Below are 24,612 nucleotides of genomic sequence, written 5' to 3' on the forward strand. Positions count from 1 at the left end.
AGTCATGGTATCAAAGCTATTAGTCACAACCTTGGAAAAGAATCTTAGAACCATGGTTTGTGTTACAAAGAAGGACACTCAAAATGTAATATCAGAAAAGACAAACCTGGTTTATCAATGCCTAGAATACTACATGTAATTTTCACATTACATCTAAAAAGAAAACAATCCAGGAGAAAGTGTTAGAACATTACCCTGTTACCATCATATTAAATTCTTATAATCATTGCTGTATAATTTTTTCAATCCCATAAACTGACATTAATGGCTTATTTTCACCCACTGTGTTGGATACAAGAAAAATGTAAAAATGGCCCTTACCTTAAATAAACTTAAGAGCTGGCTGCATTGGCAAAACTTAGGCCCTAGGAGAGAGAATCGTACTTAGGACTGTCTGCACTCAATATCAGCTGCTTACTATATGGGAGTGAGTACTATGCATCAGACTGGGAAAAGCAGAAGTTCTTGGACAATGTGCAAAATGACCTGTCCCAGACTGTGCAGGTTCTCACACGAGTCAGTCTTCTACCTGTCTCACAAGGACATTTCATCTGCAGGACTCTGGTGCAAAGCAGTTCTAATTCTGAAGTGTACCTGCAGGCCAGTCCAGATGCCAGCCTCTTCATGTAGAGTTCTGTCCTGCAGGCACAGGAAGTAGCTTTCCCAGTTCCACCAAGTGGACTTGTGATCAGATAGGAAAATAGCAAAAGTGGCAAAAATCAAGTCAGCACTTGTGTTTAACCATAATCCACTGAAATAACTTACTCTCAAAAGATTAAATGGAACAAGAGCTTGGTAGCCATATTTCCAGTTATGCTAGAATTATAAAACACAAAGGATTTTCACAGAAGTGAGAAACAAAGGGCATGATATCTAAGTAAAACAAAACAAAACCCTAAACTAACACTCATCTCTGTGTGAACAGAAGTGCCAGAATTGAATTCTAGCTATGCCTATACTTTGTATTAAATACCCTAAGGGTTTTTGAAATTCAAGAATACACCAAATCTTGCCTACACAGTAATTTGTATTTACATAACACCTTTCAGTTGATTTACTCAAACACTTAAACATCTTGTAATTGAGTTTCTAAATGTCCCTGAGAGAGCTCTTCGGGTAAAATTTATCCAATAAAATTCGACTTCTAGTTAAAAAAAAGAAATCTAGGTTTTCCCATGAAATAGGGGGCGTCTGCAATTAGGGAATATGCATTTACTAGCCAATGAGATAATCAGATACCTTTCAGCTCGATTTTGTATCCTTTACTGATACTAATAACTAACTTATTCTGGTTCTGCTTCTTGGTCCTAAGCCATTCCCACACATTAGCTTATTTATAAAATAATTCTTATGCTGCTTGTGCTTACAGAGTTTATGATCATCAAAGAAACAAGACTAATAGTGTGCATGAAAAATATACATTCAACCTTAACCTTCAAAACAAGGTACTCTTCAGATGAGTTGTGGCAGACACTGCCAGCTGTTCCCCAACATCCATTCTTCCTTTCCATGGGGGTAGAATTTTTAGCTGGGCACATAGATGCCCAGCTAGACTGTATTTCCCAGCCTTTCTTGTAGCTATGTGAGGCCACGTGACAAAATTATGGCTAATGGGATATGAATAGTGATATATGAATTTCTGGGCTGTGCTCCTAAAATTAAGGGCAACTCCATTCCCTTCCCTTCTTTATCTTTTCTGCTGGCTCTTAGGTGAATGTGGTGATAAGCTGACACTGACTGCAAGAACAAGTGTGATACAGAACTCCTAAAACTCAACAACAAAAGAATTCAAAAATGGGCAAATGGTTTGAATAGACGTTTCTCCAAAGAAGATATACAAGTGGCCAGTAAGCCCATTAAAAGAGGCTAAAATCACCAATCATTAGGGGAATCTAGAGCTACAGTCTGATACCACCTCACACCCATGAGGATGGCTACTATCAAAAAAATTAATAAATAAAAATAAATGTTGGCAAGGATGTGGAGAAACTGGAACACTTGTACACTGTGGGAATATAAAATTGTACAGCCACTATAGAGAACAGTATGGCAGCTCCTTAAAAAGTAAAAAATAAAATTACCATGTAATCCAGCAATTCCACTTCTAGGTATATACCCAAAAGAAGTGAAAGCAGGTATTATACATTGAATTGCATCTCCCCAACGTGTAATGTATTAATAATGTTGGAGGCTTGGTCGCCACTGTGACAGTGTTAAGAGGGTGGGAGATCCTATTGTGGTAGTTGAAAGGTGGGGCCTTGGAGAGGTGATTGGATTGTGAGGACTGTACCCTCATGAATGGATTGATCCATTCTTGGAATAATGGGAGTGTTTCTGGTGGCTTTAAAGAGAGTGAATGAAGAGGTTAGTCTCTGTCTCTGCTCCACCATTCTCACCATGTGAGACCCTGCTTTGCCAAAGTCACCACCAAAGAAGGCCCTTACCATAAGTTTTACCTGGACTTTGGACTTCCCAGCCTCCAAAACTGTAAGCAATAAATTTTGTTTTCTTATAAATTACCTATTCCAGGTATTTTATTATGAGCAATAGAAATGGATTAATACAGCAGGGTCTCAAAGAAATATTTGTACACCCGTGTTCATAGAAGCATTATTCACAATAGCTAAAATGGGGAAGCAACCCATGTGTCTATCAACAGATGAATGGATAAGCAAAATGCGGTATGTACATATAATGGGATATCATTCAGCCTTAAAAAGTTAAGAAATTCTGCAGTATGCTACAACATGGATGAACCTTGAGGACATTATGCCAAGTAAAATAAACCAATCACAAAAAGACATGATTCCATTTATATGAGGTACTTCAGTAAAATTCAGAGAGACAGAAAGTAGAATATTGGTTGCCAGGGGCTGAAGGGAGTGGGGAGTTATTGTTTACTGGGTACAGAGTTTCAGTTCTTACAAGATGAAAAGTGTTATGGAGATGGATAGTAGTGATGGTCGTGCAACATTATGAATATATTTAGTACCACTGAATTATACACTTAAAAACAATTAAGATGATAAAATATGTGTGTATTTTACCACAAAAAAAACTTTTTTTTCTTTAAAGTGTGACATCCTGGTTAGAAGGACCATGGGTCCCATAGAACTGGACTGTTTACATGACAAAGGAATAAATGTCTTGGCTGGCTGGTTAACCCAGTTGGTTACAGCATGGTACTGATAACACCAAAGTCCAGTGTTCAATCCCTGTACCAGCCAGCCACTAAAAAAAGAAAAAAAGGAAAAAAAAAAAAAAAAGAAATGTCTTGTTTAAGCCACTGTTTTCTGAGGTACTGTTTCAGCAGCCCAATCTGTATCTTACTCTATACTGAATCCTCGGCTATCATTTTGCTTGCCCCTCCCTCCCCACATCTGTGTATGGAGAAATCCATTAAAGGGAAAAGTACACTGCCAGGATTCTGCCAGGGCCCAACCACTAAAACCTAGTCTATATCAGTGTTTCAACCTTTTTTTCATTATCACCCCCTAAGGATCCTTTTTAGACATTTTTTCCTAATCAACATCCCCCCCCCATGAAATCATAATACCATAGATTGATGTACTGTATGTCTGTTTAGGCACAGCATGTAAATCTGTGCTTTATACATAAAAAGAGTAATTTTTTTTCAATCTCCAAGAACAATTTTCTTCCCACAAGCAGGGGATATCACCATTGAGAATACATGCTCTCAAATAAATGAACTGGTTGACGAATAGTTGTGAGAAGAGAAAGATACTTCAAACTTCATTTCCTGCTATCTTGACTGAAAATTCAAAAAGGTCATCAAGAGGTTGTGATTAAAAACCTTAAGAGGAGGTGAATTTGTTACCTCCATCATGTGGTGAGCCCTTATTTAAAATTCAGAAGCCACCCAGTACAGCTCCCACACAGCTGTGGGGACAGTCTGTGTCCTAGCAGCATTCAGGCCTACAGTTGCAGTCAAACCTGTGAATTGTTCTTATGCGTAAGGAGTCCTTAACACAAACCAGTAGCTCATCACTATCCATGGGTGAATTCAGGAAGGTTTGAGGGGAGAACATTTGATAAGTGTTATTGAAAATCCAGCCCAGCGCTAGATTAGCCATAATTCAAGGCATGATAAAATGTCTGAATTAGAGAGTGTTAGAAACATCCATTTCTCACTGAAAGCTCTACTTCTACAGAAAAACCAAAAAATACAAGCCTGATAATGCACCTTGGCATCTGTTAATAGGGAAAATCTGCTTCTGGGGTTTTTAGACACCTGCATATGTGCCTGATTTGCAGGGAATGACACTGGAGCAGTCCAAGGAAACAAATTGGAAGGACCAGCCAAGGCTACTGATTCTTGGACTAGAACAGCTAACATCTAGGAATCATCACATTTGGCAAAAAGCTCATGTGATAAAACATCATCTGCTTTAATAGAATAGCTTGACTGTTCATGTTCTCATTCAAAAATAATCAACTGCAAAAGTTATTCTAACCATGAAAATGAAAAAGGTGTAGGTGGTAACCATGGAATTGAAGGAGTAGCAGGTGTTAAGGAAGAAAATGAAACAAAATAAATCATGTTTACTTTGCTAACTTTAACTTTATTTAATAGAATCCTTGGATAATTGTGTGCCTATAAATTTCACTATTTTAAACCACTACAAATCTAGTTAATACAAAGTTGATCAAAGGAAGAGAAAAAGTACTAAGAATATTTCATAATGCCTTTTTGAAGACCATCACAGGGAAGGAGCCATTTATTGACAAATATTTTAAAGGAGGTAAGGAGGTATCCAGTGTAATGTCAATTCTTATGCAACTCTAGAATGATCCATGAGCACTGAGAAAGCTGATCCCTAGGACTCAGTGTAGGTCACCTAAGAACCAAGTGAGCCCTGCCAGTCTCAGAAGAGTGCCATAGACACACCCTGTCTCTGTGGTCAGACAGGAGTCATACACATGGAGTGTATAAAACAATCCAATGGGGTGCAGGCATAAAATAATTAAGATTTCCATTTGTAGTTACTTTAGTTACATATATGTTTATACATACACCGAGAGAGAGAGAAAAGACAAAAGCTTTTGTCTGATAAAAGTTTGGAGACTACTGTTCTGACTTTTATCAAGACACTTGAAAAGTCAACCCTTGTGGACAACATGGAGAAATATAAATTGGATGAAAGTACTGTTGGAAAAATATATGTAGTGGGCCAAACTGTCTTTAACTGAATACACGTTCCTGTAAGGGAATACTCAGTATGGTAAAGATCTCATTTCTCCCAAACATTTCTATATATCTTATACAATTCTATTAAAAATCTCCATGGATCCTTTTTTTGGAACTTGGTAAATGATTATAAAGTTTATCTGAGCAAATAAATATTCAAAAATTGCTAAGATATGTGTTTAACAGAAGTATAATGAAGGACCAATTGCTCTCCCAAGTAGCAAAGCATTCTATAAAGAAACAGTAATTTTAAACATGTAGAACTGTTGCAAGACCATTTCTTTTTTTAATCATTTAAATATAATAAGTTAGTTTATAAATAGGCCATATACATATAGGAACTGAGTATGTGGTGCATGTAATGCAAATTAGTATGGAAAGGATGATAGTGAAATAATTGACTCTCTAATTTGAAAAAAAAAAAAACTGTCAGATCTCTCTCACCCCATATTAAAAAGATAGAACATTTTAAAATACTAGAAGAAAGTATAAAAAAATTTACAATCTTGAGACCAGGAAGGTTTTTCTAAGCATAATTTAAAAAACCCAGATGCCATAAAGGAAACATAGATTTGACAATATAAAAATGGAAAATCTCTGTATAACAAAAGACACCATACCGGATCACCATGAGAGTGTCTGCAACATATATGACAAAATGTTAATTAATACTCATAATCTATAAATAATCCCTTCATATTAAGATTAAATAGATAAACTGGCCAAACAACACAGAAGGACAAATCATAGAAAAAGAAATACAAACGGCCAATAAACCCCTGATATATTTGTCTCCATCTCACTAATAAATACATATAAAATAATGATATATTATTTGTCACATAAGATTGGCAAAAATTAAAAATATCCATTGTCGGCAAGGGCCTGGAGAAATAAGCACTATAATATACATTGTTGGAAGTGTAAAATAATAGAATTTTTAACCTTTTTGGGATGTCATATGCTAACATTTATTGCAATTTAGAATATGAGTTCTAGCAATTCTATTTCTAGAAATATATCCTAAAGAATTACATAAATATAAGTACATTCACATAGCATTGCTTGTAATAGCATAAAATCCGAAACAGCCTAAACATCCAATTAGATGGGATTAAATAATGCCATCTACATAGGGAATTATTATTTTGTATTGGTTATCTATCACTGGACAACAAAATGACTCCAAAATTTAGTGGCTTAAAACAATAAATATTTATTATCCTCATAGTGTCTGTGTGTCAGATATAAGGGAGTGGCATAGACAGGCAATTCTGGAAGTATATCTTAGGACATCACCTGAAGACTGACCTGCAGCTGGTAGATCTACTTCCAAGCTGGCTCATTCCCATGGCTGGCAAGGTGGTGCTGGTTGTTGGCCAGAGGCCAGTTGCTGCCTACATGGCCTTCTTCACAAACTGCAAGGCCATCACCAAGATTCTGTGGCGGAACTGTGAATCCAGGGACCACTTTATCATCTTCGGCTGTGGCATGCCCCAAACCAGCTATGGCGACTGCCACTGTGTGTATACTGTGGGCCAAGACACTGGTGATGCTGCTGGTCTTCACCTCCCGCGTCATCTTCTTCACAGTGCACAGCATGCAGCCCATGGATGACTTTAATGACCCTCAGGCCCTGGCTATGCTGCTAGAAGAGGAGCTGGTGGTGCTTGACCTGCAGACTTCTGGCTGGCCAGGTGCATACCTGGCCCTGCCACACTCATCTGCTATCACCTGCTCGGTCCACGTTGCCAACCTCCCTGCCAAACTGTGGGCCCACATTGTGAGTGCCAGTGAGCAGCAGAATCCCAGCCTGTCTCCAGAACCTCAAGCTGGCCCATCACCAGAGGCCAGAACCTGGCACAGGAGCCATCACAGCAAGGGCTGCTGCTGCTTGGGCCATGAGGACAGCACCATGTAGTTCTGGAATGCCTCGCGTGTGCACTGCGGCCACTCTATACGCTAAGCATGGCTGGCCTCTTCCAGACGGACTGTGAGCACACCGACAGCCTAGCCCAGGCTGCCAAGGATGACTGACCACCCTTCCACAAGGTGGGCTGCTTCGACCCCTACAGCGAAGATCCCTGGCTCAGCATGCAGAAGGTTGCCCTCTGCAAATACACAGCACTGCAGGCCTAGTCTGGTGCTGGAGCTTAGTGACGTATCAGCAGAGCAGGTGATCAGCATGACCGGCATGGACTTCCTCCAGGACCATGAAGGCTTAATGTAGAAGGGCCACGAGCGGCTGATCCCAGGCATGGGGCCACTGCCTTGGCCTGCTGGCTTCCAGACCTGTGTGATGGTGCAGTGCCTGCCGCCAGCCACCATCACTGCCTTCACACTCCACACCAAGTGGAGCCCTGTGGCCTTTGGCACCAGTCATGGCTTTGGCCTCTTTGACTACCAGCTCAAGAGACCTGTGCTGGTCAGGTGCACCCTTCACCCCAATGACTCCCTGACCATGGTGGGGCCACTCTCCCAATTGAAGTCACTCAAAAAGTTACTGTACCAGTCTTTCCGGAGCATCCACAAGAGCCACATCTCTGGCAAGATGCGGGCTGCTAAGGCCAACAGCATGTTACAGTAGGCCAATGCACAGCTAGCGGAGCAGACCCATCCCCATAACATGGAGATGATGCCCATGCAGCACTGCATCGAGCCCTGCTCTGCCAACGATTCAGGCATCGTGTGCTGCCTCTACTTCCCTGACATGTTCCTTTGAGATGCGGCCCACCACAGGCCCACAATGTGCATAGGCACCAACTAGGTCTCTGTTTATGCCTATGCGCTGGAGGTGCAAATAGCAGCAGCAGGTAGCGAGAAGCAGCCCCAGCGGCAGGTAGAGGCTGTGCTGGGAGAAGAGGTGCAGCTGATGTACCAGGTGCCTGTGGTGACCATTGCCATGCCGGACAGGCACAGCCAGCCACTGCCTGAGCCCTAGGAGGCCTCATGGGATCTGGCACAGGCACCTGACATGCAGGGCAGTCATGCTGTGCTTATTGCATCTGAGCAGTTCAAGGTGTTCATGCTGCCCAAGGTGAGTGCCAAGACCAAGTTCGAGCTAACCCACAAGGGCTGTCGCGTGTGCAAGGTGGCACTGGCCACGTTTGGCAGTGTGGCCTGTGAGGACTATACTGAGACCTGCCTGACCCACCTCACTAACCTGGGCAAGGTCCGCATCTTCTCAGTGCCTAGCCTGCAGTCATCCCAGGTGACTACTCCTGTATCCACGAGGACATCAACAGCATCACCTCATGACATCACACACCACATCCAGGGATTGTATCTCAGTTCCCTGTCAAAATTTGAACACTCCTCCTAAGTGCCCAGAACACCACAGAGCCGCTCTTTTCTCTGGACATCAGCTGGCCCTGTGATGCCACTGGGCCAGCTACAGGGTCTGAGAGTCGCCCAAGCCGAGCCAGGCTAATGGGACCAAAGCATCATTCTGGCCCCATAGAGCCACTACAGAAGCCCGGATCCTGCCCACAGCAAGGGAACTGACACCCCAGAGCTGCCTGAGGCCACACTCTTGCCCATGTCTATCGACTTGGCCACCAATGCTGATGCCACTCTGGACACCAGGAATCATGGTGGAGGATGTGAAGGATTTTCTGGGCTCTTCCAATGAATCTGAGAATCTGAGGAACCTGGCAGATGAGGCCTGCTATCCTGATCATATGAGGAAGGCCAGAACCACTGCTTGTCCTGCTCACAGCTGGGGTCCTAGATCCCTGGCTCCTGTCTGGCACCTTAACATAGACCCACATCTGCTAGCTAACCTGTGGGCTGCAGTAGGACCTGCCATCCTGTCCAAGCCAACCCTGGGCCCTGGAGTAATGCCGGCCCCAGGGGTGTGGGCATAGCATTTGGACCAAGGAGTCTGAAGATGACAGGTGGGGCTGGTTGGCCCGTACCACCTTCCACTCCCTTTGTCCTTCCCCTTTCCTTTGCAAAAAGTACTTTTCTAATACCTGGGCTGGACAGTTACTTCTAAATCTATTTTGGTACTTGCTCCTGAGCCAGCTAACCCCTTTCCCCGCACATACGTGTGAGTGTGTGTGACTGGGAGCTCTGCTGGGCACCCACAACTGGAGCCCAGTCAGGTGTTGGGGGAAGGGTCAGGATGGGTTTCCCTGTAGATTGTACCTTGGTTTCTTTTTCTGTCATTCTGTTAAAATTAGCACTGTTTTAACATTAAAGATATTAAGAAACAATATTTTTAATATTGAAAATAAAAGCATTTAATATCTCTTTTTAAAAAAATCTCAAAGCTTCACCTTGCTTAGTAAAGCCACTTCATAATATTAAAACAAGCAGCTGCACAAAGGTCACATTTTTGCCCCGAGTGAGACAATTTAAAGAAAAAACGCTACTCGATAATTGGGAAATTATACTTAAGGAGGAATCAATTTACATATATATTCATTAAGCATGCAAATGCATCTTATGTAAGGCATCTTAACGCGAAAGAGAAAGATTATATACAGTCCCTGCCCTCAAGTCCACATGAAAGAAGACACCATAGCCACAATAAAACATGACAAATACCATTTGAAAAAACAGCTAAAATTTTTATTAAAGCCACCTACCAGATACCTCAATCCACTGCACAGAATGTGTGCTTGTTATTAATAGCAACAGACACACAAAGGAGAAGAAAAACATCCAGTAGGGGGTGATTAGAAAAGGTTTCCTGGATGAAGTAATTTCGTGTTGGAATTAGAACGATGAGCCGCCTTTTCACAAGCACAGAGGGTCATTCCTTGCCCAAAAAAAAAAAAAAAAAATCAATTAACATGCAGTTTGAATATATGCTGACAACTCAAAGATTTTATCTGCTGTTCTTCGCAGTGTAATTAAGACAGACATCCGGGTGTACAGCACAGTACCTGCCCTCAAAAAAGGCTTACAATCTAGTTTTGAGACGGAATAACATATGAGAGTGAGAACACAGAGGAGCAGATTCTCGAAGAAAAAACTAACAGCTCCCGGGGCACCAACACCAAAGGGGAGTCTTTGGGGACGCGAAGGTATCTCTGTGGGTACTCTCACTGGCAGTCAGTAGATGACTTCCAAGCATAGATCAGTGGCAATTGGGGGATGGAGGCGGGTGCCAAAACCCGGGAAAGGGGCGTGCCAGGCCGTGAAACGCGGGAAGCTGGGACACGTCCGAGTGTCCTGACTGCTTCTGTGCGTATATCCTCCCTTACCGAACCCTTCGCATCCACCAGCACAGCACAGGGGCATAGAAAGGACCCGCAGGAAGGAAGAGTTTTCAAAAGAACAGCCCACTCCATGGCCCCAGGGCCGCCCTAGGGCCGCTCCTCCCGACCGTCCGACATGACCTGGGGCGACCCTTCTTCGGGGCAACCGGGCCCCTCCTGCCCCGAGCCGCACCTCTCGCTCTGTCCCGGGGTGACCCGTGCGTAGGCTAAGCAGGCTCCGCACCTCGCCCAATTCTGTAGCCGTTCAGTAATTCTGTCCGGGGTCCCGGGAGCAGCTGAGAGGCTGGACCGGCCCCGCGAGCGGAAGCGTACTGCTTCCTTCCGGCCGGCGCCGCACGAGACGGGGCGGGACCAGGGTTGACGGACGGCTCCTGGGACCTATGAGTGCTGCCGCGGCGTCGCGGCGTCCCGGCCTCCCGGCGCGCCCCTTCGCCAGGGCCGCGGACAATCCCTAGCCCCTCATTTCCAGGGTGTCGCACAAAGTTCCGCCGTTGCGTGGCCCTCCCCTTGCCCGCGGCGCGCTGTGGACTGTCGTGCGGCCCCACCCCCCGCGGTCCTCCGTGCCGCCTCGCCGGGCCGGCTTTCTTCCCCTCCCGGAACCGCGCGTGAGGACGGCTGAGGCCGCAGGTCTGTGGCTCCGCGTCGGGCCGCGGGCGGCGCAGGGGACACGCGGGCGCCACGCTTGAGCAGCGAGCCCCGAGGGTCTCAAGGGGCGGGTAGGCGCCTGCTACTCCGTGCTCAGGGGCGTCTCGCGGAATCCGCCACTGCGGTCGGAAGCTCCTCGGGACGCCCGTCTCGCCGCGCCGCGTGGCGCCGTCTGGGAGACGCGACCGCAGTACTCGAGGTGTCCCGGAGGGGTCGGAGTGCGCGAATGTCCGCCGAAAATGCGGGGTCAGGGGCTGGAGCTCAGGAAGGAGGAAGTTTGCGGAGCGATTTCCCCGCAGTTGGTTGAGCGGGCGGAGGGAGGGCTTGGCTCGGTTCTCCGCGGCCGCTCGCTGCCCCGGGTAAGCTGGCGCAAGAACCTGAACTTGTGCGGCTGCAGCCGTCTCCTCGGGTAACTGTGCGACGGCGACGCCAGGTGCTGTGTGGGGTGTGGTGCACTGGTCAGCGAACCCGGTGCCCTGCCGCGCCCCGGGGATGCGCAGTGCTACACTCGTTCTTAGTGGTACAGAATTGCTTTGGGGACTTTTTAATCATTGAAGGTAGCGTTCCTTTTCATTTGATGAAGAAACTTTTGTTTCGTGGTTCGTGGGACTATGGCAGTGCCGGATACCTAATTGGCACTTAAATACGGATTGACTTTGTCTTCACACGTTAGAATGTATGAATTGTGGGCTTTTAAAAACTTCTCTGCCCCTTAGAGAGGGCATAACTCTAATGTTAGGTCCTTTGGGAGATAGGCCCGCTTCTGTCTGTACGGCTTTGCTGACACTCCTTTTCTCCATCACTGCTCCAGCTTTTTCTCCGTTTCCAGCGTTTGAAGGCTCAGCACTTAAAAGTCTGTTTTCCTTCTCATATTTTTTTGTGCGAATGAATAAATGAGTTGTATAATATTGGTTGATTTGTTCTGTTCTATAGAGCAAGTTGTTTACCTTTAGAAATTAATAAACTGTCGAAACAATCATGTCAGGCTACTTGGTCATATTTAATAAATAATTAGTGAAATGCTGTTCATTATCCAGTGGAGAGAAGCAAGATGTTCTAGGGAACTGGATCCAGCTTACTCACTGCCGCCACTCCTCCGCCTCCCACTTGCTGCTTCCAAACCAGGCTCCTGCTCCTTGCGGTTACTCCCACTGTCGCTCCCTGGGATAGCAGCTGCTCTGATTGGCACTCCCCCGTTGTCATCACCACTGAGGCATATTCCTAAAGCTTACAGTAGGAGTTGTTTTGAAGAATACCGGTATTAAAATTCAGATACCTGAGACAAAACAGTATTTCAGTTCTTCAAAATCTGGCTGCCCACAAATGTACTGTTGACTACCGCCCACGTGGTCAGTTCTGTGGGAGGTTCAGAAGACCTACTACTGCCTTTGGAACTGTAGAAAGTAATATAAAACTGTATGGTTACATCACAAATTGCATGGTAACTTCTATGGCTCTGGGAGGGACAAGATCAGCGGAGACTAGAGCATCTAAGGAAAGAAGACTTCCTCTGTTAGAAGAGCAGGGGCTGGTCTGTTGCTCACCTGTATTCCCAACTCCTGGCAGTGCTGCTAGAGAACAGGTGCTTCATAGATATGATTGAGTTAAATAAATATTTGTGTTGTGTCTTGAGTGTAACTTTGAAGGCCCATTACGATTTGGAGGGGAAAATGGAGGGCAGGGGCATGCAAAACAAGTGAAAATGACACAAGTCACTTAGGCACAGATGAACACAGGGTGTGTTGAGGAGAGAGGGTGCTGGCAAATAAGTAGGCTGTTTATTTCTGTGTTTGTAGGAGTGGTTTGGAAGAACAATGAATGTAAGTCTTTGACATCATGATGTCCATCCGGCAAAGAAAAGAAATAAAAACCACAGAAGTTTCTGAGGATTTTCCAGCACAAGGAGAAAATGTGAAGTTGGGAGATAAATTGCCATCTGGTAGGTGATTTAAACTAAAGCAGCATTTTGGATTGCTTTTAGTTCTGCATATTAAAATATTACTATCCAGTGGGGTAAAAATTTGGAAAGAGCTAACAGTTGAGGAAACTTGTCTTCTACCCTGATACTCTGATTACAACTTGATTTTATTGGTTTTACAGTTAAAATTAGATAAAAGATGAAAGAGCTTTGGTCAGAACGCCTTGTGTGTCAGTTGCCTGTTGATTAGCTTATGGTTATGCCAATCTGATCCTTTCGGCTCTCCAAAGTAATGCTGTTCAGCTTTTGTCTATTTCTAGTTTTTCTAGTTTATGTATTTTATTCACACTAGGTAACCTTACCTTAGATATGTTTCTAATGTTGCTAAAGTATTGAAAGATGAATCAAAATTTTTTTATTCTTTATTTTCAATCAAATTCCCAAAATGTTCTCTTTTGCTTTTCGGAGGGGTAGGAAAGAAGTGATCAGAACTTGGTAAATTGTTTATATAATGCTGAAGACTTGCTAAGCAATACATCAGGTGTCCTTCGTTACCAACTTCTTGCCTCCTGAGTTGCTTTCATTACTAAACATGGTCAGGATTTTAAAAGTAAGCATGAAAAATTTCTTGCCTATCAGACATGTTGGTTACCTGACAGAATTTACATTATTTGCAGGCATGGTAATTCTTACTAGCCAGAGGTAGTAAAGTAATTCAGGGAAATAGTTTAATAAAATAAAAATAGTCTGTATTGAGAGATCATGCCACCCAGCTCAGCTATTAGCTATTAGAAACGGAGCAGTTTCTGAAGACCCGATACAATGCAAATTTAAGTTTGTTTGTTTAAGTTAAAACGTAACTTTAGAAAAAAAATAAATAATCTTTGGGATTGTTCATTTTACCAAAGCAGTATTTATTCATGTTAGAAAAAAACCCTGAAAACTGAAGAAAAGTAAAAAAGGAAGAAATACTCCCACAAACCCACTATCCTGAGACTATCACAGATGACACCTTGTCCTGCTGCCTAGATCTGCACAGTATATACCCTCAAGCATTCATATGTGGTATTACAAAATTGGGATCTACATGCTGTTTTGTAACTTGCCATTTTTCTCTTATTATGTTGTAAACATATCACGTCAGTCAATATATTTTGAAAATATTTTCAGTTTATAGATTCCATTGTGCATCTGTAGTGTAATTTAGCTAATTCCTTGTTGAATATGAAGATAGTTTTCTAACCTTTTACTGATACAAACAACTGTGATAAATGTCCCTGTGGCCAAATGTTTGTTTAAAACTTCAGTTATTTCCTTGCTTAGGTTTGGAATTACTTGTCAAATGTTATGTTCATTTTGGTAGCTTTTACTGCCTATTGCAGTGTTGCATTCTAGAGAGGTATCAGTTTTTCTTCTAACAATAGTGTTTGAAGATGGCTATTTTTATACCCTTACCAAAACAGAGTATTAGCATTTTTAAGCTATCAAATTGGCCAAGATTTTTTAAAGTATAGCTCATTGTTTAGATTTGCATTTCTTTAACATAATGAATTTGAACATTTTTTGTTCTGTCATGTGTTTGGCCATTTTTTCTTTTATGCATTGCCCATTCATGTCCCCAATCTGTTTCCTACTGGAATATTTATCTTTTTCTTTTTATTATCCTGAGAGTATATATCTTATATTAAGGATATTTATGTTATATGTGTTACAAATACTTTTCCTAGTTTATATGTCCTTTAACTTGAGTTATGATGGATTGTTTTTCCTGTAGTTTTTAAAATTTTTAAATTTTATTTATTTATTTTTTTATATTTTGGCGGCTGGTCAGTACAGGAATCCAGACCCTTTACATTGGTGTTACAAGGCGGCATTCTAACCAACTGACCTAACCAGCCCAAAGATTTTTTTTTTTTTTTTTGGTGACTGACCTGTACTCCCTGTTCCTTGGTGTTCAGGTTTTTTGGTAGCTTTCAATGAATAAACTACAAATTCTAAGTAGATCATTTAAAAGATTTTTACATCCTAGATATATAACCTATTTACTCCCCTTTTTTAAAAAAGTTCATAGTTTAGTTATAGTTGTTAAACTATGCTAGACATGGGCCGTATGTATTAAAAATAAGTAAGATAATGTACCTGTCCTTCAGAAACTCACAATCTGGTTGGCAAAATGGACAAATGAACAGTTAGTTACAGTAGGGTAAAAACTATAGTAAAAGAATGAAAATAGGTCTGTGGAATCACAGAAAGGAGCCCCTAACTGTCTGCCGGGGACAGGTGAAACTTCACTGATGACAGGCAGCTGGAACTTAGCTAACTTGATAGTCTGAAGTAGAACTATTAAAATCTAAATTCTTTACTGATTTAGATATTTATCTGTTTCATTTTTCTAAAAGGTTATACCAGTAGAAGATTATGGAAGATTCTGTCTTTCACTATTGGTGGAGCTATTGCCCTTTGCATTGGACTTCTTACATCTGTCTACTTCGCCACTTTACATGAAAATGATTTATGGTTTTCTAATATTAAGGTATGAGGTTTCTATGACCATTGTATGATTTATTCATCGTTGTTTCTACTGGTTAGCCATGTAGATGAATGACCAAGACAATCCAGTTTAGCCATAAATAGTCCAGTCTCTTGAAAGGTTTGTCTATGGAGTAAAAAGACTTTGTATTTATTGTTTTAAAGTAACATATCAGAATTTTCATAATCAAGTGAGTTTTCTCTGTTTCATTAACTTGAATTATGCAGCAGTTACTCTAAAATACTATTTTTCAAACTGTGGATTGGGAAATTGGTGCAGTAGGTCATGCAGCAGGCTGAGGTCTGTAAGTACGTGCTGAGCAGAGGCAACAGCAAGTGAAATGGCTCTCAGGTAGGAATAAACTTGGCAAGTTGAGTGTCAGAGAGAAGGCAATGAGAAGAATGGTACAAGAGAAGAAAAGGTCAGATCATGTTGGGCTTTGTAGACTGGACAGGATTTGAAGAGAAGTGAGCAGTCAGAGCTTTTTAGGAAGTAGACTTGGGAAAATGTCTTGATTTATTGTTTTTGGAAGGCAGTTGAGAGGAAGGAATCATCAGTAACGATCTGCTTTGTCCCACAGGCATCTGGATAAATGGACAATCCTGCCTTTCACTATGACAATAAGTACTGTGGGAGGAGTAGATAATGGAGGGTTCAGTGACTTCTGACACCAACTACCCAGAGTTAGGCCAAATTTTACACCTTGAGGGCACGGTCCTCCATAAAACTGTGCTAACTTCAGATACCAGTTACAAAGTTGGGGGTCCCCAGGTGACCCTCACTTTTGACCAGCTGGCTACAAATTCTGAGGTTCCCCACTACCTGCTTTGGTTTAATAATTCACTAGAACAACTCAGAACTCAGGAAAATGCTATACTTATGGTTTCAGTTTTATAATCGCAAAAGGATACAAATCAGAACCAGCCTGAGGGAGAGATGCATCAGCCAAAGTCTGGGAAGGTCCCAGATGCGAAGCTTTCATTGTTTTCTTTTTCCCATGGAGTCAGGCCACGTTACCTTCCTGGCACATCAATGTGTGACAATATGAGGAGTATTGCCAACCGAGGAAGCACCAGAGGTGTTCAGAATTTTTACTGGGGTTTTGTGATATAGGCATGACTGATTAAATCATTGGTCACAAAGTTGAACTTAATCTGCAGCCCTCCTTCACTCCCCAGAGGTTGGGCTTATACCACATGGCTCAGAGCTCCAACCCTCTAGTCACATGATTGGGCTTTGTGGCATGACCAGCCCCAATCCCGAGTCAGCTCATTAGGAGAAACTAGGGCCCTCACTGAGTCAACTGTTAGCACTAACTGTAAGATGTGGCCTGAGGAACCCACCATAGATAACAAAAAGCACTGTTACCACTTAGAAATTCCAAGAGATTTAGAAACTACCTGCCAAGAACTGCGGACAAAGCAAAGCCAAATTCGTTAACCCTAAGGCATAGAGATTACTTCCTAGGAACCAGGGACAGAGGCCAGCCAAATTCTTTACTATACAGGAGGAAATGGTGAGTTAGGCTTGGCTGTGTCATAAGGCATTTTCAAAGCAGTTCAAGTAGAGATGTGGAGTAAAGGAAGCTGGATTTATGGATCTGAAGGCAGGAGTTCCATCTGTGTTAGAAATGAGCATTTTCACATTACTGTCTCGTAGGTGTGTGGGCTAGATTGTTACAGGAGAGGTGTAGAATGAGAAAAGAGAGAGAACCTAGGCCGGTTTCTGTCTGTACCTCAGCTACTATCTGGGAAGCTATAAAACTGGCACAACCTCTAACAGGTTTCTCCCCACCTACCACCTCTATCTCCTGAAACTTACGACTGATGTTAGAATCTACTGCATTTTTTCCTCTTTATTCAAGCAGTATCTCATACCATGGACTTTTTTTTTTCTGTATCAGAAGAGGAATCCTCTGATGTTGTAACCATTTCTCAAACCTAATGACACCTCTGCACAGGCATTTGGTTTATTTTTCTGCTTAGATTATCTAGATCAGCACTGTTCAGTAGAACTCTCTGGAATGAAGGAAATGTTCTATATCTGCACTGTCGAGTTCAGTAGCCACTAGCCACATGTAGCTATTCAATACTTGAAATGTAGCTAGTGCAACTCAGGAACCAAATTTTTCTTTTTATCTAGTTTTAATCAGTTTGAACTTTAATTTTAAAATGTGTATACATTTTCTATCAAACAGTTGAAAATTATAACCATTAGTGATCAAAGACTTTACTTAGCCAATGGAAAAAACTATTTTCAGAGTATATATGCTTTTATAAATTTATTCCTGTGATTTACACCATTTTTGTTTTGTTTTGTTTTTCCTTGTGACTGGCTGCAACGGGGACTTGAACCCATGACCTTAGTGTTATAAAGTTGCACTCTTACCGACTGAGATAACCAGCCAGCCTTACACCATTTTTATATTGGGGGATTAAGGAATATTTGAGAAAAGTAAATCCATTTTCGTATTTTATTTGTGGGTTTTAACTTATTCCCATCAAAATGTTAGGCTAGTTTTTAATGAAAATACTTTGATTTCTATTTTGTGTACTTTGAATTGTAATTATTCAGATAGTAAAAACATTGCTTACAAAATAGACAAGTCATATATTGAGTTTAGGCATTCAAAATGATTTTTTCAATCTTCATTGATATGTTAGTATTTGAAAAGTTGGGAACCCTGAAACAGCAACTTGAAAGTTGAAGGAAAAGATACTAGTTTTAAATAGTCATAGAAAATCTGTATGTACTATCCTTTCCCAGCATTTTTTTAAAAGTAAAAAGTTATTCTCCTACTGTCTGAACCATTGTGTTATATTTCCCTTGCTAGGAAATTGAAAGTATTCGAGATTTTTTAAAAATACACTTTATTGAATGTCTGCTGTTTGCTTGGCACGGTTTTAAGTTTATTTTATACATATTTTATTTATCTGGCTGTCTCCAGAGCCCAAACATTTTAAATTGTCCTTTAAATTTGTTGGCCCTTTATTATAAACAAGACAAACCAAAAGAAGAAAGCCTACTTGCTGCCCTGATGGTGCCTGACTCATCAGTGCTAAGTAAATAATGGTCTCTTTGGAGTAGAGTCTCCCTCTGGAGTTGAGTGAAATGGAGTAAGCAGAGGAGAAGGAGAGGTGGCTGGCTGCTGTGAAAGATCTGCATTGGAACTAGAACAGAAGAATGCAACTTCTGGAGCTTGCCTTCATGGATGGGATATAGTTAGTACTGGCAAGTAGGAGAGACAGTCAGTGCATTTTTAATGATTTGCATTTAGTAGATGCTGTAGTGAAAATCTATATGGTCTGGATTGTTTTTATTTTTTGAACAATATTCTGTTTTTGTTATTGCACAAACTATACTGTCACAGTAACAAAATTTTTAAATGAAAAACATTACTCAATACTCCTTACCTTTAACAAAAAACATTTTTCCCTTCCATTCTTCATCCTAATACATGTACAGTTTATTTATGATGCCAGTATAGTTTTAACAGTCTGCTTTATCTGATGTTACATCGTATGCTTTTTCCATCATATAGTTATATATTTTCAAAAAACTTTCATAACTATTATGTAAATAATTATGGTTATATGCTTTAATATTTTTGAAGTTTTTATACTCTTAGTTATTTCACTATTTTCATGCTCCCCAATTTTGGATAGTTAGATTGTTTCTAATTGTGTAGTTTAAGTTTGCTTACTTAAATTCTCACTTTAAAGTGGCAGTATAAAGATGTCAGTTCTTTCTTTTCTTGGAATTACCTCAGAGCAGTTAAGGAGGATGAAAAATACTCAAATTACATCTTTGAAGAAACTAAGAGATGTCTGTAATCTGAAGAGCTGCCAAATCCAGTGAGACTCAAGGGAGTACAGAAAGACGATGAGAGAGGACTCTCAGAGCTGCAGATTTCAGATAACACTGGAAAGGCATAGTTCTCCTAAGTTGCTACCATATTCTGAGGGACAAAACCAACAATCCTTTGATTAGGGAATGGGTATGAGGAGTAGAAGCAGAAGCTTTCCCAGATACTACATTCTGGTATGAAGGAAAAGCAAGCTAGGCAGGCTAAAAGGAGTAATCAGACAAACGAGCCATATTTGTAGAAAGTAAAATTTAAGAGGACAGCAATAAAGAGAGACAACTTGCATTTTGAGCAACCCTGAAGCTGTCAATCTCTGTTAACTAAAATGAGGGAAAAACTAAAGAGCTCATTCTTGTAAACCACCCTGTGTCATAAGGAAAATTCTTTTTTTGTTTTTTTGGCGGCTGGCCTGTATGGAGATCTGAACCTTTGACCTTGGTGTTACAACACCATCCTCTTAACCAAGTGAGCTAACCAGCCAGCCCTCTAAGGAAAATTCTTGCCAGCCTGAATTATGTCCCTGGCCTCTCCCCATGTGAACTTCTTGAAAGTAGCTGGTATAGTAAGAACTTGCAGTTCAGAAATGACTAATAATCAAGAAGGAACTAGCACAAGATCTGTACAATAGAAAAAAGGGTAGAGAAAAACAAGAACAAATGGTGAGTAAGGAATAGTCACCAGAAAAATTTTACAACAGAGCCATGAAGATTGTGACCAAACATGTCACATTAAATAAATAAACATATAAAGAATTTGCCCCTGTGGAAGATGAATTCAAATCAGAGATGTAAGAAGGTATATACATTCTTCAAGGAGGTATAGAAAGATAACAAAAGGAAATAAAACATGAGCTTGCAGAACTGAGACACGAAATAGAATTAAAAGACATAATAGAAATTAACAAACATTATATGCAAAACACAGGAGACCAGAATCTGCATGCAGAAAGCACAGAAAGTGAAATGTTGGACAGGACTGATAAAAGTAAACAATATGAAACGAAGTTAGTAAAGTTAAAGTATTAGAAAGTGACAGCCAAGGAAGACAAAGAACAGCAAACGTATAATTTGTGTCCCAAAGAAAGAGAATCAAAACAGTGAAACAGAAAAAAACATATATGTTTAAAGCTGTAATTCAAGGAAACTTTCCAAAAATAAAAGAAAATTTGAGTCTACAAGTTAAAAGGGCACAGTGGGTCCAAACGAAAATCGGTCTAGAAAAATCATTAGCAGGATATAGCTCTATGAAATTGCTGGACTTAAATATATTAAGAAACTTTTGGATATTACAGACAAAAAAATTAAATTAGCTATAAGGGGAGACCAAGGGTCAATCTGACTTTCAACTATTCCATAGTAAAATTTAATGTTCAAAGACAATGATGCTACAAAATACTCAAGTAAAAGAAAGTGATTTACACATTTTAACCCAGTCATTCCATAATGTATAAAGGCACCATCCAAACTCTTTTGGTTCTGGGAAATATATATTTTTAAGAACACCTGAAGTAATTAGGAGAGGGAAACTTCATTCAGCCAAGAAATGGAAAAAAAATGGCAGAAAGACTGTCAGTGGGGCTCAAATTTATTTACTGTAGGAATAAGACTAGTTACAGAACAAAATGTATATGATATAAACAATGTAATAATAACATATAATAATGTTAACACATGTAATAACAACAATGCAATGATAACACAAGTTAGAAGAAGAAAGGAAATAGTAAAAGATGGTGAAATTGTCCTGATTTGTTTTATAGCTAGAAGTCAGAAAGTTTCATTTAAAACTAAGTCAAGAGGTTCTGGTCAAGATGGCAGAATAGACGGTTCCTAGCATCACTCTCTCCCACAAATCAACCAATTTACAACTATAAAAATGTAGCATCAGCCAAGCTGGAGCCACTGGAGCTCAGGGGAAGAGGAGGAGAGACCTATGGAGTTTATGAAGGTGGGAGAAACCACAATGAGAAAGAGAAAACTGCTCTGAGTGTTTCATGCCACCGCCACTTCCAGGCTATAACTGCTGAGTGCATGGAGCAGGAGCCTGTAGAAGCCACAGCTGTGCCGTTTGGATGGAGTTGCTTGGAGGCAGCAGGGGAGAAGAGGGTCTTGGCAGCCCCCAGGACAACAAGACCACTAATAGGGTTCCCGTGGACCTATGCAGGAGCGAGGCGCCAGAACAACTGAAAAAAGGGAGCCATTCAGAGGCCGGTGAGTCATCGCAAGGATTGGCCCAAGGCCCGTCCCATGGGAGGTATTTGGAGCACGGGAGGTGGGGGAGATGGGCCCACAAGGAGAACACTGGGACACAGCAAGGACAGTCAATCCACCCCCCAATCAGCACAGGTCCACTCAGAGGAGACTGGTTGGGAATGCAGAATTGCATGGGGTGCAGTTTTATGAAAAAACTCAGGCCCAGATCAGAGTTTCTACACAACACAGATCCACCAGGTCTCCAGAGAGCCGGAAGTACCTATAAGGTCAACCATTAAACCCTGAGCTGCACAAAAAGCTTTCCCCATGGAAACAGCAGTAAAGCAGCAATTTACCTGAACAACACAGCCCAAGTACTGGTTCCCACAGGAAGTTCCCCTGTTTTAGAAGTGAGCAAAGGACAGAAGATTAGTTCTGCCTGAGACCACCAGCACCTTGGGGCCTGCTTGGGAACCAGAGGCTTGGAGCCAGGGACCAGACCCCCCCCTCCCACAACCAGGCACACTGCACCAGTGCCTCCAGACCCGCCTGGGGACCTGAGGTATGGAGAAGGGGACCAAACCGGCCCCCCCACAACCAGGCACACTGCACCAGCACCTCGGGGCCCACCCAGAGACCCGAGGCATTGAGAGGGTGACCAGACCCCACTCCCACATCCAGGCACACCGCCAGTGGCTCCATGGACCAGGATATGGAGCTGGGGTCCAGACCCCCACACACACAACCAGGCACACTGCACCTGTGCCTCAGGGCCCGCCCGGGGACCAGAGACATGGAGAAGGGGTCCAGACCCCCCCCCCATCCCACAATCAGGCACACCGTGCCAGCACCTTAGGGCCCGCCCAGGGACCAGAGGCATGAAGAAGGGGACCAGACACACCCCACAACCAGGCACACTGCCAGCACCAAGGAGCATGCCAAAAACATCACCTCCATGTGGGTGGCCCACCACAGCCACCACCATAACCATGGCTGCTGTGAAAGCGGCTAGATGCCACAACCATCACGTAGATGATCTGCCAACCACTGGAGTGCACTGACACAAGGAGAGTCACCAGCAGAGATAAAGAAGAGGATATCTCTCTCCACAAAGCCCATTGCAGAGTGACAGAAGAAGCATCTGCTCTGTGATAATATTGGGGGACCTGATCACACCTCTCACCATTGGACAGATCATCTAGGCAACAAATCAACAGAGTAACCATTATTCTTTCAGAAGGAGAGGAGAAATCTAGGGTAGTTAGAGGGGGGAGGGGAGAAAAGGGGCATAAAGAATAATTATGATTTGTAACAATATATATGCTAGTAATATTGATTTGATCAACACATCTCAATGTTGAACCCCCAAAATATGTATAATCCATTTTGATTCAATAAAAAAATAAAACTAAGTCGAGAAACAAGTACATTTTTAAAACTCCAAGAAAAATAATACCAAGTAAAATTGGACAGGGGAGAAGTATAAACTTTTTAAGATAGTCATTACTCATATGAAGTCAATAGATACTGTGCATAGGAATAAAGAGTTAAGTTATCAATGAAGTTATAAAGGTAACTCAATGAACAAAAAATGTACACCTCCCAAATTGGAAGGAACACATGCACATACACACACAAAAAGACATCAGATAGTGAAGGGTTTATTCTAAAAAGCAGTAAAAAGTGTGACACAAAATGTTTGAATGCAAATATACCCAAACATTTTTATAGAAATAAATATAAATGGGCTTTACTTAATAAAGTAAAAACTCTGAATCACAAAGCAAAAGCAAAACCCAAACCGCATGCTGTGCACAAGATCTTCTCAGAACAAAATGACTCAGAAGGATTGAGAGCAAAGGGGTGGGTATGGACTTACTGAGCAAATGCCAAAATGGAAAAGGAAGTGTCAGAAAGTGTTACCTGAGACAAAGAAGGTCAGTTTTTAAATGATAAAGACTACACATATAACTATTCTTGCATCGGATAACTTAGCATCAATATCCATAAAGCAAAAACTACAGGAAATATAAGAAGAAATATAGAAACATTTAATTTTCCTTTCTCGGTTCATGAAAAAGTGGGCAAAAATAAATAAGGAGATGGAAACCTAGGGAAAATAATGAATACAATAGATCTAATGTATAAATATCTAAAGACAGATCTTACCCTCTTCTCAGATATCCATAGAACAATTCATAAAAACATTGATACGTTAAGCCATAAAGAAAATCTCAGATCCAAAAGTACAGGAATTACATGGACAGTATTCCCTGGTCACAGTGTGATAGTAGACGGTCTTGGCTTGTTTTTGACTTAGGATAACAGTCATATACTTACAGTATCTTGTGTTAATTTACTCATTTATTTAAATAAAAATTGGAAATAACTGAAAACAAAAACCCTCAATACCTAGAAAGTTAAAAGTATTTTTAAAATAACTCTTGGGTCACAGAGGAAATTAACACTGAATTTGTAGAAATTATAAGTGAAATCTACAAAGTGATGGAAACCATATTTCAGAATTATGTGATACAGCTAAAGCAGTGCTCAGAAGAAAATATATGTGGCTTTAAATACTATGAAGTAAGAATAAATGCAAATGAATACAAATTATAAGAATAAAAATAAACATTCCACTTTTGAAATTGGAAAGTAAACAAAATCTAGTAACACAGGGAGGATAAAGGTAAAAGGAAAAACTAATAAACTAGAAAGTAGGAAAGTTTATAAATAAATGGTTATTTGGGGGGTGAAAACTAAAGTAAACCACTAGTTAACCTCATACACAGAAAGACAAAGGTGGAGGGGTAGGAAGTTCAAATACCTAAAATAAGAAATACAGAGATCGTGATATAATGGTAGCAAGTATAATGTAATAACTGAATATAATATAAATAAATGAATAACTGCAAAGACCATGAAATAGGAAAGAGCCACAAGAGGCTTTTGTTTGACTCTGTGCAAATTAGAGATCTTAGATGAAATGGATGATTTTCTAGAATATAAGTTACCAAAACTGGCC

General features: G+C 41.2%; 1 protein-coding gene and 1 pseudogene across 1 annotated transcript in view; both read left to right on the forward strand.

The window, feature by feature from the left end:
- Window positions 1–6,559: 6,559 nt before the first annotated feature.
- On the forward strand, window positions 6,560–9,075 carry LOC134387465 (lethal(2) giant larvae protein homolog 1-like; annotated as a pseudogene).
- A 1,865-nt stretch (window positions 9,076–10,940) lies between these two features.
- The window catches only part of DPY19L3 (dpy-19 like C-mannosyltransferase 3), a 66,871-nt gene continuing 53,199 nt past the window's right edge, over window positions 10,941–24,612 (forward strand). The window contains exons 1-3 of the mRNA XM_063112454.1: window positions 10,941–11,064; window positions 12,879–13,021; window positions 15,400–15,533. Coding sequence (XP_062968524.1) covers window positions 12,919–13,021; window positions 15,400–15,533 — 237 coding nt within the window. The 5' untranslated portion in view covers window positions 10,941–11,064; window positions 12,879–12,918. The remainder of the gene's footprint in view (window positions 11,065–12,878; window positions 13,022–15,399; window positions 15,534–24,612) is intronic.

Source organism: Cynocephalus volans, chromosome 10 (genome assembly GCF_027409185.1).
Source record: "Cynocephalus volans isolate mCynVol1 chromosome 10, mCynVol1.pri, whole genome shotgun sequence".
In the NCBI taxonomy this organism is placed as follows: Eukaryota; Metazoa; Chordata; class Mammalia; order Dermoptera; family Cynocephalidae; genus Cynocephalus; species Cynocephalus volans.